Genomic DNA, 15,598 nt, shown 5'->3' on the forward strand with positions numbered 1-15,598 from the left:
ATCTTACAGGCCCATCGACCGCTGCTGATGATCGGCCGACACGAGATGTGGATAGTGGGCGCCGACTGACTTATGGTTCATCATTGAGGGATGTTGGGGATCTTTCCCAGGCGCATGTATGTTTGTATTACTATTACATTTAAATTTGTTTTTATCTCATTTATTAGCCATAAATATCTTTATATTTTTTTTATTAAGGCTTCATCATCGCCCGTCACGGAGGCCACTTTGTATGATACTAACCTGGTTGCGCCGAATGATTATATACAGGAGCCCGACGAGACCATGGTAAGACAATTTAAATTTTTGTGACTTAACAAATACATTACAAATATATATTTTCATATACTAAAATATCTTATTATTCTGTAGGTTACTGCTGGACAGACGACCTATTCTACTGAGCCTGCCAGCCCTACTGACGATCATGCTGCAGCGCATCCTCCAATAAAGAGGCGACATAATGAGGATGATCCTGATAGCGTAACCGGGTGGGATGGGATGCGCCTCAGGCCGACGGCTACATTAAAGCATACAGGATGTGGGACGCATTAATTTCTTTTGTATTTTATGTACATATGACATTCAGTAAATAATTGCAATAATTTTTATTGTTTACATTATATGCAGATTATGTTTTTATTTTTCCGGTTCTTCGTTATTTTAATACTACAACACAAACACAAACATAGCAACTTAACATAATTTAAATTCAGTATAACTAATAAAAATACATGACACGGAAAATATAAAGATAAAATACTACACACAACACATACATGTGTTTGTTTAGTCACTACCGCCTATTATTCTCTGCTCCAACCACTTAAATTTCTCTTCCATTTTATTTTTTTATTCTTCCGCCTTTTTTAGTTTCTCCTGTAATGCTGCAATTTCTCATTGCATTTCATTGATCTGGCGTTGGTATTCACTGTTCATATTCCAAACATAGTGCAAACATAATTTATAGTATTCCTGGTTAATGGGTTCATCATACCATTCCTCAAACATATAATGATTTCCGTCATTGCGTTCAAACCTGTATAGACACATCCAGTATATGTGCCCAACATTACCATCGGACCAACATGCCTTCATAATCGCATGTTTTCTACAATAGCACCTTGGTTGGTCATTGTGTCTAGACATTTGTTAATGCAAGAAAAATGAAAAATGTATGGAAAGTTTTGCTATTTGTTTAGGTTAAGCGCAGATAATAACTAAAATGCGCTAGTTATTTATAGGCAAGTCAACCCACATAACGTAGTATTTTACCGCGTTATGCTTCACGTGTTAAAGATTCTTTCGGGTACAATACAGCTTTTTCAGAAGATAGCTTTTGCAGGCAAGAAGCTTTTCACGTCGGCAAGACAACACACATAACATAGTATTTAACCGTGCTATGCTTCGCGTGTTAAAGATTCTTTCGGGTACAATACAGCTTTTCCAGAAGATAGCTTTTGCAGGCGAGCAACTTTTCAGGTCGACAAGACAACACACATTACGTAGTATTTAACCGCGCTATGCTTCGCGTGTTAAAGATTCTTTCGGGTATAATATAACTTTTCCAGAAGATAGCTTTTGCAGGCGAGCAGTTTTTTCAAGTCGACAAGATAATTGTTTTTAAAAAAAAATGAGTTTATGTTAGATTGTTGTACTGAAGTATTAATGTTAAATATCAATAAGATTTAACAGCAATGGAAACATAATTGTATTTCATACATTCTGCAAGATAAACAAGTACATATACTTATTATAACCACATTACAGAAACAAAACACTATGTGTATCCTTGATAGTTGGGGCACATTAGATGAACTTCCACCAGGAGCTGGATTACCACCGCCACCCAAACCAGCTGAAGGACATTTACGATGGTCGTGTCTTGTTTGTGAGCATATGCCACATTTACGTGCATAAACGGTATCACCAACATCTATTTGGTTTCGTATACGTGTTCTTTTTTGTACTTGTCGTTGACGCAAAAACTCCTTGTTACACACCATTTTAAATGGTTCCGGCGGCCAATAATGCTTAGTACCCACTGGCTGCAACTGCCCACTATAGGTGTTTAAGTATGCAGCAACACTATATTTTTTATGAACGTAGTTGGTTGGCCCTAAACTTGTATGTTGAAAGCACTTGATGGCATGTGAGCACGACATGTGGTATATGGACCATTTCTCACAAGAGCATAACCTTCTGGATTCATTTACGGTGTGTGTATTATTCCCCCGGTTATGATGGATAGCGGTGCGAACTTCAAAAATATTTCGCTCGTTGCAGTACTGCAAAAATGAATGCCAATGTGCTCGCTTCCTGTATTTCTCAAATTTTTTCATTGGTATTGGTATAAATTCAACACCCATTTCCATCAATGACAATGCTCTTGTAACCCTTTCAACAAACCTCTCCGCTATCAGCTTGAATGACATCTGCACCATGGCAGTGACAGGAAATCCTCGTGCAGACTTCAATAACCCGTTGAAAGACTCTGACACATTTATAGTCAGAATTCCCCATCTTTTGCCATTATCCACATGCAAAGTCCACTTGTCAATCTCATGTTGCATCAACCAACGATAGGCTCTCTCGTCTTCCTGCCTGATAGATTCCATGTGCCTCCTGAATTTACACTCTTGGTGATTTGTTGCAGCCATCCACATTAAATCATGCAAATCCTTGTTTGGATATGCCTTATAGAAATTATCCTTCAGGTGCCTCACATAGTAGCGGTGGTAGGCATACGGTTCCTGCCATGCACGCAAATTCTGTATAGAACTTAAAATACCACCATGACGATCAGATCTTAGACAAATACCAGAACGATGTTTGATAACGTGCTCTTTCAAGTGGTTCAAAACTAGTGTCCACGTCTCTTAGCTTTCATTGGCACAAATAGCAAAAGCTAAGGGAAATATACTTTCATTAGCATCTACTGCAATGGCGATCAACAGCTTAATATTATACTTTTCATAGACATGAGTGTCGTCTATGGATATTACCAGCCGGCAATGCACAAAACCATCAATTGCTGGTTTAAATGCCCAAAACATGTATCTGAATATATATTTTGGTATTTCCGGACTCTGCTCAAGCTTCCATTCAACAATAGTCCCGGGGTTAAAGTGTTGCAATGCGGCCATGTACCTGGGTAGAGATGCAAATGACTTATCCCAGTTACCATAAATAATTTTAAACGCACGTTTGCGTTCGAGATGCTTTAGTGCACCCATATTCCTGGTGGACGGATGTAATACACTCTTTGATTTTGTACCTTATAGATGCTTCAATGTGTGAAATTATGACAAGAGAAATCAAGTCAAGATCCAAGTTGAAGTTATTCCCACTGAATGTGTCCATTTCACAATTGTGGGTGCTAATCTATTTACCCACAACCCACATATTTGTTTTCTTCTTCTTCGCACGCAGCATCCAATTACAACCCGTAAACCATCTACGACAAACAACCTTGTATACATACGGAGTTGACTCTCATACTGTCATCTCACGACACTCTTTTACGCTGTACATTTTTACCGTCCTTCTTAGGACCGCTTTATTAGGAAAAAGCATGCCTTTTTACAGCACCGTTGGTCTAGACTCATCCCACATTGTTGTCCGAATTTCATAAGTATCCCTTGTGAGGGCATCCACATCCGGCATACTTGGCAAATGATCAAGGTAGGGAATCCCCCTTGAATGAAACGACACGTGGGAATCGTACACTCTTGGTCTAACGGGGGGTGGAGCATGCTCCCTCGTCAAATCAAGTCCAACATTCTCTTCCTCCTCCTCATCACCCTTACCAGGGAAGGGTGTGTCATCTCCAGATTCATCGGCATTGTTGTCATAATCACTGTTCTCTTCCTGACCCTATGCATCTGCCAAATCCCGATTAAATATGTCATCTTCGGGCAATTGAGTCAGGACAAGACGTTCAAGTTGCTCGTTTTCACTGCACAACCAACAAAATAATAATTTACTCAAATTGATAAATACTTTACATATAGCTATATCACTTCACTTATAAATAGTAATGTGTTGACATCCCATGATGGACATCATCCTGTTGGTGATGACTCCCGGACATACCACCATGATCCAACACACCAGAACTACGCATATTCCAACTTAGCATTGGTTCAGAACTTGTAAAATTCATATCTGGCCGGTACCCCATGTGGAATATATGAGTGTTAATACAAATTCAATACAACAAAAATAAATATCGTAACACAAAGAAAAATTGAAGTTTACCACTCATCTTGTGGATCATGTAAAGCAGGAGAGAAATTATTTCCTCGCTCCTCATTCTCCCGTGGAGATAAGTTTAGATCAGGCCAAACTCTTTCAGCCGGAACCTGTTTGGCTAAAACTGCTCCAAAATAACCACCCGATGACTGAGGGATATCCCTGCTTTGCGCAACCTCTTCATTGCAAACGTCTTCAGCCTTGACGTACATTTCCAACATTTTTATCAAAAGAAATTCCCGGTATTCATCCGGATTATTCAAAAAATCACTCAGAGTTTCATCATCCTCGATGTTAAACTCAGCATAACAAGAAACCCCTTGCGGAGTGACAGAATACGGATATCTTCCGGTTACGTTAAGGTTCACCGAACGTTTGCTCACACTCATCGTTTTACATAACAACGATACCAATCTATCATACTCCATTGTAAGTGGCAACTTAACATGACACTGTGGTGATAAACTATAGCTTACTGAGTTATTCGCTACCACAACCTCAATCCCCCCCCCCCCCCCCACCCAATATAATGAAACCTTAATTCTTCGTTCTTTAGACATTATGACAAAATGCAAAACAACTTAACGAAAAATAATATAACAAAAATTGAGAATTTTTTTGAATGGATTTTTACAAAATCCTTAATGTCTTACAATAAGGCAATGCCCAATCCGGGGGGGGGGGGGGGGGGAGGGGGGTGTCGAATTGTTTGAGATATAGAGCCTTAAATAAGGGCGTTATACCCATTTGAATTATTGTTATGTCAGTTAAGCGCAGAATAATTATTGGTGGGCCCACAAAATATGTATAGCGCCTTAATAAATAGCGCTATGCATGGTCGTCTTTTCATATTCAAATATAGCGCCCTTTAAAAGGCCGCTATACCTTAACGGATAAACGACCGTTAAGGTATAAAAGGGCTCTATATGTGTTTTGGTCACTAACTTTTTTTTTTCATATATTTTTGTGTCTTGAGTCCAAAAATTCATTATTTTGGTTCCGGACTCTTGGAATTTGGGGAAGTTGGGGTGCGCGGTCGTTCTTGGAGAAGGGGAATGGGATTTTTGGGGAAGGGCGGCTGCTCTTCTTTTTGGGGACTAGGTCTCTCTAGGGAGGAGGTCCGTCTGTCCATTTTGTTTTAGAGAAAGAGAGGTGAAATTAGGGTCTGCCCTAATAGAGTGGGGGAAATGGGTATTTTAAGAGAAGAGTATGGGCAAGGCTATGGGGGTGAATTGGGCTTCTAAAGGGATGGGCTTGAAACAATTGCAAAATTAGTCACTTTGGACTCAAATTTTAATTAAAACCAATTTGTGTGGCTAAACTATTATATATATTTTACTCACTAATTGACTAATGACCTAATTAATTAACTAACCTAAGAATGCATTGTTCTTTCATTTTTAGATATTTATGTAATGCATTTAACAATGTAATTAAATCATAAAATACAATTTAAAATCTAAAATGCTATGAAATTAAGATTTGAACATATTTATAATTTTTATGATTTACGATATTCCTAACATGCATAAACAATGCGAATAAATGTAAAATAAATAAAGAAAAACTTCTAAAATTCATAAAAATAATTGAAATTATTTTTGAATTATTTTTAGGAGTAATTTCTATGTGGGGCAGAAATTAGGTGCTCACACAAGGTACATTAAAGGGAAAATATCATTATTCAGTTCATAATGAGGTAATGGTTCTTGTGAGTAGGAGATACTTCATGAATTATTGATTCGGCAGGTGGTTATGAGTTTCTACACGTCTCTTTCGTCGTGGAAATATTGCGAGAGTTTGAATAGGATTTATATATGTCATGAGATGTATTGCGGACATCGAATTTGTGAAGTTTCAGATATTGTGGTCGGAGGATGTTATTATGGGCATGTGAATTATGCGGGGCATGGTGTGAATTCAGAAAAAGGTGTACGATCGTGTTTTGATACGATATGTGGTGATTGGTACGACGTCCGTATGTTAGAATCAGGTCTTGTAGAGAAATTCAGAGGTTAGAATTTGGTTCTAGAGCTTATTGACTAAATACAAGGGAGGACCTTCAGTTCGGCTCGAGCTAATGTGCCCAACTAAGTGCACGAGGTGTTAAACAGTGATTTTGGACAACTCCAGAGCAGTCCTTAACACGTTCGAGGACGAACGTATGTTTAACTGGGGGAGAATGTGTTGACCCGATCGGTCGTTTTGAGCTCTAGCGCATCGTTCGACAGTTTAAGGCTTTGAGTAGCTTCAGTTTAGGTATATTGACTTGTACGTGTGGACGGAATTGAATTTCGAAAAGTTCGAGATGGATTTGGAAAGAAAATTCTAATTTCGGAAGCTTTAAGTTGGAAGAAATGGCTAAGATTTGACTTTTGAGTAAACGACTTCGGAATCGGGATTTGAAGGTTCCAATAGGTTCGTATGATGATTTAGGACTTGAGCGTATGTTCGGGTTGAGTATCGGATCACCCGGGAGCATTTCGACGCTTATTATAGAAGGTTGGCATTTTAAAGGTTTAAGAATTTCATGAGTTTGGTTTGAAGTGGATTTTGATGTTATCGATATCCGTTCGGGGTTTCGATCCTTGAAATAGCTTTATTATGTCATTTGTGACTCGTGTGCGAAATTAAAGTGATTCCGGATTGATTTGATACGTTTCTGCATAGGATATAGAATTTGAAAATTTGAAAATTTATAAGTTTGATTCGAGGCGCGATTCATGATTTTGATATTGTTTGACGTGGTTTAAGGCTTCGACTAAGTTCATATTACATTTTGGGACGTGATGGTATATTTAGTTAATGTCCCGAGGATCTCGGATGGATTTCGGATGGTTAACGGATTTATTTTTTGGACTTAAGAAATGCTCAAGTTGGGCAGCAGTTGGTGTGATCGCTTCTGCGATGCCTTGGTCACAGAAGCGACATCGCAGAAGCGAGGTTGAGCTCGCAGAAGCGAAATGGGAAGGGACTGGAAGTGGCTGCTGATGCGAAGATTTTCCCTCATCTGCGTGACCGCAGAAGCGGTCCAGTGTTCGCAGATGCAGAGGGGAGTGAGGTAGGCTGGAGGCGCAGGTGCGAGATTTGTGCCGCACCTGCAGGACCGCAGAAGCGGATCCTTGGTCGTAGCTGCGACTCCGCAGAAGTGGAGTATTGTTCGTAGATGCGACTCCGTAGGAGTGGAGTATTGTTCGCAGATGCGAAGGCAGGGTGCTGAAGGGTGACCGCAGAAGTTGTATTTTGGCCGCACCTGCGGAACCGCAGAAGCGGTCAAGTGGCGAGCAGGTGCAAGAGGTCGTTGGGCAGTGTGTTCTTTTAAGAACATGATTTGGCCCATTTTCTTTTATTTTCCACTTGGTTGTGGCGATTTCGGAGAGCTTCAAGGGAAAATTTTCATCAAGCAACACAAGATAAGTGATTTCCACCTATTACAAGTTAAATGCATGGTTTGTATATGAATTTAAACATGAAAATTAGTAGAAATTTGGGATTTTGGTAGAAAACTTAGAATTTGGTATTTTGGATTTTGACCACGAAATTGGATATGAAATTTGGAATAAGTTATATATTTTAGATCGTGGTATTATGGGTAAAGTTTATCTTCGAAAATATTCGAAATCCGGGCACGTGGACCCGAGGGTTGATTTTATCGACTTTTCGACCGGAGTTGAAAATTATTTAAAAAGATTAATTATGGGTATTAGAATATATTTTGATTGGTTTGCACATTTGTTTGAATAGTTTTGGATCGACGGGCATTAGTTTGAGGTGTTAGAGAGTCTTTGGAGCTGGTTATGGAACTTCAGAGTGAGGTAAGTCTCTTATCTAACTCTGTGAGGGGGAAACTACCCCTAAGTGATGTATTTGTTATGTACTACTTGTTGCGGGGGCTACGTACGCACGAGGAGACGAGAGTCCGTATGTAGCTAGATTTATGTTATGTCCGGGTAGACTTAGGTTCCCGCCATGCTATAGTTGTACCATTTGAGTTGTCTCTGCCCTATTAAATTCCTTTATTTTACATTACGACTTGAAACTAGGCTTGCGTAGAGTGATAGATTTGCTATTGTAGAGATTTGACGGCTTTATGATAAGCCGCAAATTAATTGTACTCTTCTTACGAAATTCTTCCACGTTATGCGTTCTCATCGAAAAGTTTTCTTAAAAATCTATAACTCACACGACTATTCGTGAGTGGGGTCGACGACCCGTCAAAGATTCTTATTCTAATGGGATCGGGTCGTTCACCTCGGCAAAATTATGTACCATACTCTCATGGAAGCGGGCCATTCGCCTCGGCAATAAAATAGATGTATCTATGGTTCGGCAATGTTATGATGGATCGGGTCGTACGCCTCAGTATTTCTATAAAATACTCTTATGAAGTCATGCATAATAACTGGCAACAAACTAGCATATCTGTGAGCTTTTCCTGATTGATCTGTGACGACCTATCTGGTAAGGTCCATTATATATATACTCCGATTGAGTTATTGCTTAGAGGAGGATTGTGCCACGTATTATACTTGTTATTGTGCTTATTTACTCTAACTCACACATGTTCACTTCTATTGTATCTGTCTTATTGGACCACTAGTAAGTGTTGATATCGACCCCTCGTCACTACTTCTCTAGGGTTAGGCTAGATACTTACTGGTATGCGTTGATTTATGTACTCATGCTACACTTGCTCCACTTTTTGTACAGGTACATATATGTCTAGTGGTCTTTTGGGCGCAGAGACGCGGCTATTGCAGGGACTTCACCGTGAGCTGCATTTCATGTCACTATTCGCAGCCTGCAGAGTCTCCATCATAGTTATTTGTATTCCTCTGTCTAAATTGTATTCCAACAGATGTTGTATTTTATTATATTTCCTAGTTGATGCTCATGCACTTGTGACACCGAGTTTTGAGGATTCCTACGGGTTGCTCGTTGTTGTAATTATGTAAATATTATCACTTACTCTGTAACAATCTATTTTATACGATTTAATTAAAGGAAAATTTTGATTTCAATTACTAAAATAAGTAAGTGAGTTGATAGATCACTGTTAGCTTACCTGACGGCGAGGTTAGGCGTCATCACGACCTACAGTAGATTTTGGATCGTGAGAATAGATATGCATGTAGTTTAATAAAAAGATTATTGATGACAATTAGTTATAAGAAAAAATAAAGTAAGTTTAATATAGATTATCCAAAATATCGATGCGAACTGCATATATATCCATCCACAATATATTTTTTCAAGTTGATATACTTCATTTCAATTAAGTCGAGAAACCTTTTCAAAATTCAAAAGATGTTATATTCTGGGAATGATATAAATAGCCAAACAGCTTCACAAATATTGATGTTCCTAATTTCGTATAGCTTCTTAGCTATGCATTCCACAGCCAAAAAGTTCCATCTCAAAAAATACTAAAAAAGTATATTTCGCCGTTGCCGGGGATCGAACCCGGGTCACCCGCGTGACAGGCGGGAATACTCACCACTATACTACAACGACTTGTTGTTTATCGAGCTCTCTTTAATTTTATATTACATTGCGTTAAAATAGTAAAACAGAGGTCAATTACTACTATCTTTTACCATATGGAATTATGGATTGTAGTTGCAGTTTCCAACAATGGATACTAAGGCTCTTTTTTTAGTCTAACATAATAGGTAAGATCTGCATATACTACCCTCCCTCAAACTCCATTAGTGGGACTAAAATGAGTTTGTTGTTCTTATTTCAGAATGTAAAATATATTCATCTTAATTAAAGGAGATACTAGGATGAGTCTAACTAGTCCGTAGTTCTCTTACTCAAGGAGTGGTTAAGAAGAAAAATAATTTGAAAAAATTAAAGCTATGTACACTTAAGAAAAAATTACATGTTCAATAATATAATTTGATCGCTATAATAGAGTAGTTACATACATTTGTTTTTACTAGGTGAAATGCACATTCATATCTTATGGTAAGCTGCTTGTATGGATCTCCTAAAGTCTGAAGTTATAGACAGTTGCATATTCATTTTCTAAAGAGCAATAAAGATTCAGATTTATAAATACACTAGTCTCTGGCCTTTATCATATAAGTTTTTAAAATCATATAAATATTATTTAAAAAATGTGTTTGGGTGATAAATAGTTTCTAAAATTTACAATATTGATTCTATTCAACTAACTCAATAAAGAGAGAAATATAGATGCCTTATTATAATTTTGGTATTTGTTTTTTAAGTTCTGACAGAGTAGCACAATGAATAGATTTATATTTACATTGAACGCAAATATTAATTTTTCTATGACTTTTGCACATTTTTAGAAAACAATTGCAAAATAAGCTTGAATATCGCAAGCCTACACAGTTTAAAGAAGTTGAAGCAATTTGCTACACCCATGCACAATACTATCATTACCTTATCCAATTGAACCTCACTTTTTCTCAAAGGTAAAAGAAAATACTTCGTGTTTACATTAAAATAAATAAACTATATATAGGTCAATAAATTATAGAAGATCATAATAGCTCATGAGAGACAATATAATATTGAAATTCAAAGAAGATTGTAGACAACACTAAAAGTAGTTAAAGAGATGAAGAACCTTTATCTTTTATCGAAAATACAAAATTGATAACTCTACTGATTTTATTAATTAAAGATCTAAACTACTGTAATAGTGAATCACTGTAATTGTTTGCTTCTAAGCCACTTTAATTTTGTTTTCACATTTTGAAAAAATACTTTTCAAAAGTAGGCTTTTTTCTTATCTAAGTTAGTGTCTCTGATCTAATCTCGCTTAACAATATGATAGTTAAGAAGTTACTTAGTTTAATTAGGAAAACATTTCAAGAGGTTTAAAAACTCTATGTAGGAAGAAGTTTACAAATAACCGATGTGATAATCAGAGGCGGACCCAATATTTTTACACGGCGGTACATTATATATATATATATATATATATATATATATATATATATATATATATATATATATATATATATATAAGATTTTCGTTGAAACTTACGGGATCCGGTGACCCCTCATTATAACATATAGGTCCGTCTTTGGTGGTAATGATCAAAATCTACAAAGAGTAATAAAGCTTCTAGGTGCTCGTTACAGAGAATACAAGTATGATGATACTATAATGTAGATTTTGATAAAACCTTCATATATATATACACACACATGTTATGGTACAAATACGAGGATTACTCATTAAGTATATGAGAACTATCAAATAATAGAAGCAGCAAAGTGAAGCAACACCTAAACAAACATGAAATGCAATAATGAATTATTGGATAGCTAACTCTAGGGAAATATGTAGTACCAACCGCCCCGACTCCTTAATAGTGAAGATGATAAATAAAAAACACTACAGTCATATGGCAAAGTCCTTAGAAAACTCTTGTGAAGTATATATATGGACTTGTAATTGAAGAACTTTTTTCAAAATTATTGTGGAAATCTCAAAAGTTAGGATAGGGAAAGGTCCTTAAAATAATTGGTTTAATTACTTCCTACCTGTTACAAACTACACATGCATGGTACATTAGAAGCGCTTCATATCCCAACAACTGATGTACTAATTTCAAGTTTGCAATTAATTTAGAAACTAAAGCAGAAAGCTCCAATGCTAATGAATGGTAACACACTTTGCTATTGAGTTTATTGACTTTTGGCAGATTCATCGTACAATATAAATTGGGAGCTTTTTGTTGCCTAATTAATTGTAACTAAAACGGAATATTCATCCACCATTGACATTTGTTGTGTTTATTTACATTTTTGTACATTGATAATAAAAAGAATATTCTATGATTGAAGGGCAAAAAAAGTCCTTCAACTTTTGATGTAACTTTTCATGTTGGAGTTTCCCAATTTTAGTATAACATATGATATATGATAATATGATGTTAGCAAATCACAATATATAATTAGTGTAACAGTCATATGCAGTTAGCAATTAAATGAGCGAATTGTGTAAATAGTGGATAAATTTTAAACTCATGTTCAAAATGCATCAAAAAAGAAAGGAAAAATAAACACCATCTTCATGCAATGCGCCAAGTACAAATCCTACCCTAAATATCATCTTCATTATTTCCTTATTTTCTAGAGCATAAATCATAGTTGTGTCGAATGTGCGCATACCCTAAGTAGAAAAAAGAACAAATGTAACAGCTTCAAGATCATTTCAGTGATGACGAACTTTATCACTTAAAGGACTTTATATCGTTCACGAGACGTTCAAAGTTAGAGTAAGACGATCCACCTTCTTTCAAACACTTCTTAGCAAAATTTGACATTTGATTTGCTCTTTCCAAGAACTCTTCTTTCTTAACCACCATCAAATCCTTCACCATTTTCTCAACTATTTTTCTATCACATGTATCCTTCATATCTAACCCAAGTTTCCAAGCTGCTTCCACAAACCTACTATTCACTTGTTGGTCCATAAAATAAGGCCAACAAATCATTGGCTTACCTTCGTATACAGTTTCGAGAATCGAATTCCATCCACAATGAGTCCAAAACCCGCCCACAGAAGGATGGGCCAATACTTCTTCTTGTGGAGCCCACCCCACAATATAACCTCTTTCTTTCGTTCCCTCGACTAATTCCAGAGGAATCTTGTTTTTCCAATCATCTCCGGCGACGGAATCCAACCGAATAACCCACAAAAAATTTTGCTTACTATTAACCAAACCATACCAAAATTCCATGAGTTGTTCTTTTGTCATTGTTGCTATACTTCCAAAACTCACATATATAACAGAGTTCGGTAGCTGATTGTTTAGCCAATTAATGCAACTTTTGTCTTCTTCAAATAAACTATTTGAAGATGGTGGCAATGAATTGTTTTCTTCACTTAGCTTCTTCTTTAAATGTGCATGGAGTGGTCCAATAGGGTATATGTTTGGACATACAGTTCGCATTTGAGAGAGAAGATGTCCATCTAGCTCTTCAAATGTGTTGAGTATAAGACCATAAGCACGTGAATTTTCTTGACCCTCTGTTTTGTAGAGTTGGACATTTGAGTCGGTCAAATCGCCGGTGCGGCAAAAGTCCGGTAGGTCACGTCGCCGGAGAAAAGTTTCAGCTCCCGGCACACTCTTGATTGGCTCATCCAAGTCATCACCTGCAAATGTTCAGAGTAGTACAACATAGTTTAAGATTATGTGCTTGAAAATAGGCATAGATAGATTCCAACGTAAAAGCTAGAGTCACTTGATTCAGAACGAGAGTTGATAACATATTTATTTAGAAAATAAAAAGTTTGCAGAGGTAGGATTTTTACTAATAGCCAGTTTGGACGGTCATTACCCATGGTTTCATAATAAACCGTATAGTATTATATTGTACGGTATTAATGAATACAATGTTTGGATAGACTTTATTGTTTGTTGTGGTTTAATGGATAAATGAAATAAGCAACCGTACTTAAACCACCAAATCCGTGGTTATAAAAATTGAATTTTTTTAATGATTATATAATAACAGAATTATAACGGGTTTACAACATCATACCGTCTAACTTTAAGAAAAATGAAAACAAGCATGGTATCAATGAAAACAATCCAATAATGAACTGCGGGAAACAACCAACCAAACAGGGGTAAGGGAATTTAATATCTATTATATACACAAAAAGAAAAATAACCTTATATGTAATTTTTTGATAGAGGGGTTCCGCTCCGCCCCTGTTTTTATGTACTATGGTCTATGTAGCTCGAGTATAAAGCAAAGGGGTTCAAGAATCTATCCTATATTAACTCATAGAAGAAATAATTGTTAATGACAAAAAAGTAAAATGGAAGCTGCTCACACTAGATTTGACCCTACTAGTCAGAGACATGTAGCTAACTGAACTAGTATTTTCAATACGAAATATTATATAGGTGAAAAATCACACATCTAAATCTAAAATCTCAAAAAGTAAAGAAACTCAATATTAAGAATTTAACACAATAAATTCATCAAGTTTAAATCACGAAAACGCTTCTGCAACTAGTTATAGAGTTTAGAAAGATTTACTAACCTTTGAAAGGATATTCACCGGATTCAATGAGTTGAGGAAGGCAAAAGAAGATCCAAAGACAACATGGGCTAATAGTCCGAATACTAAAAATAGGAATCCCAATTTCATTAGCAACATCACAAGTAAATCCCAAAACTCCATCAGCTATAATACAACTAACTGGTCTTCTTTTCCCATCAGAACTAAGCCAACCAGAAGTCAACATATCTTTAAACAATGGCTTTGTTTTACACTTCAAAGAATCAAATAACTCCATATATTTACTACCTTTACGTGGATGATCTTGAGGTAAACCATCTGAAATAGTCTTGATTTGAAAACCAGGAAAACGTTCAAATCTTGAACTGATATTTGTATGAGAAACAAGACGATTGTGGATATTTTCAGTTAAGAGAAAAGTAATATGTAGACCTGAAATACAAAGAAGTTCAGCAAGTTTGAACGTGGAATTTACAGGACCTTGTAATGGTAAAGGGAAGATTAGAACATGAGGAGGAAGTGATTCTTGATCCATTTTTTGATGGAAAAATGGTAAAATGGTGGTTTGATTTGTGGAATATTTGGATCTTAAATTGATGGTTTTCTTTTGACTGACTTGAGTTATGAGAGGGAATGATATATTTGGCAAGTTGGTAGAAATTAGCATCATTTTATCTTCTACTTTGTGAATATAATAATTTGACTCACTATTGGCATTGTCTAGCCTTCAATCACGTGAAAATAAATCTTGAAGATCATGTTCACATATTAAACATTTTTTTATGGCGAAGTTTTATAATATATGTATTGATTAAAGATAACGAGTTTAATAAAATAATTGAGATGCCATCGAACTATTATAAAAAAAAAATAATAGTTTGAATAACGATAAAATTGTCTCTATATAACTTATAAGTCAAAAATTCGAATCATATAAATAACCACTAATTATTGTATTATAGTAAACTGTATACATAACACTTTTGAAACAGTATTTTTCCGAACTCTACGTGCAAATTATTTTATGCACCGAACGGTTGGTGTATAGAGATCGATGATTAGTGCTTTTCTTTTTCATTGGGGAGAAGAGTAGGTGACATTTCTATTACTCCGCTGTCCCTTTAGTTCAATAAAATATTATTAAAGAATAAACAATTCTTGATTCCTTTATTGTTTGTCTTGTCTATATGCAGATGAATATGCTTGATCTTCTTTATAAATATCAAACAATGGTTCTGGACCACAATTAGAATATCATTTAAAGAGTGGTGCTAGAAATCTTGCATCTAGCTCCTCTCAATCTCCTATTCTTTTTTAATT

At 36.1% G+C, this 15,598-nt stretch overlaps 1 protein-coding gene and 1 non-coding gene across 2 annotated transcripts; both read right to left on the reverse strand.

Annotated features, from left to right (window-relative positions):
- Positions 1-9,696: 9,696 nt before the first annotated feature.
- TRNAD-GUC (transfer RNA aspartic acid (anticodon GUC)) lies at positions 9,697-9,768 on the reverse strand. Its single transcript has one exon. It is a non-coding gene; the product is annotated as a tRNA-Asp (tRNA).
- A 2,468-nt stretch (positions 9,769-12,236) lies between these two features.
- On the reverse strand, positions 12,237-14,980 carry LOC104087762 (7-deoxyloganetic acid glucosyl transferase-like). Its single transcript, XM_009592325.4, has 2 exons — positions 14,300-14,980; positions 12,237-13,399 (listed from the first exon to the last, which is right to left on the reverse strand). The coding sequence occupies exons 1-2, from the start codon at positions 14,946-14,948 to the stop codon at positions 12,474-12,476; spliced, it is 1,575 nt and encodes a 524-aa protein (XP_009590620.1). The 5' UTR covers positions 14,949-14,980; the 3' UTR covers positions 12,237-12,473.
- Positions 14,981-15,598: the final 618 nt, after the last annotated feature.

This window comes from Nicotiana tomentosiformis, chromosome 5, assembly GCF_000390325.3.
Source record: "Nicotiana tomentosiformis chromosome 5, ASM39032v3, whole genome shotgun sequence".
NCBI classification, from domain to species: Eukaryota; Viridiplantae; Streptophyta; class Magnoliopsida; order Solanales; family Solanaceae; genus Nicotiana; species Nicotiana tomentosiformis.

Bases quoted from the DNA above. Each gene is read 5' to 3' on its own strand.
- LOC104087762 (XM_009592325.4), bottom strand. From the start codon at position 14,948: ATGATGCTAATTTCTACCAACTTGCCAAATATATCATTCCCTCTCATA. The intron at 13,400-14,299 runs GTTAGTAAATCT...GAACATTTGCAG, and splicing joins CGGTGAATATCCTTTCAAAG to GTGATGACTTGGATGAGCCA.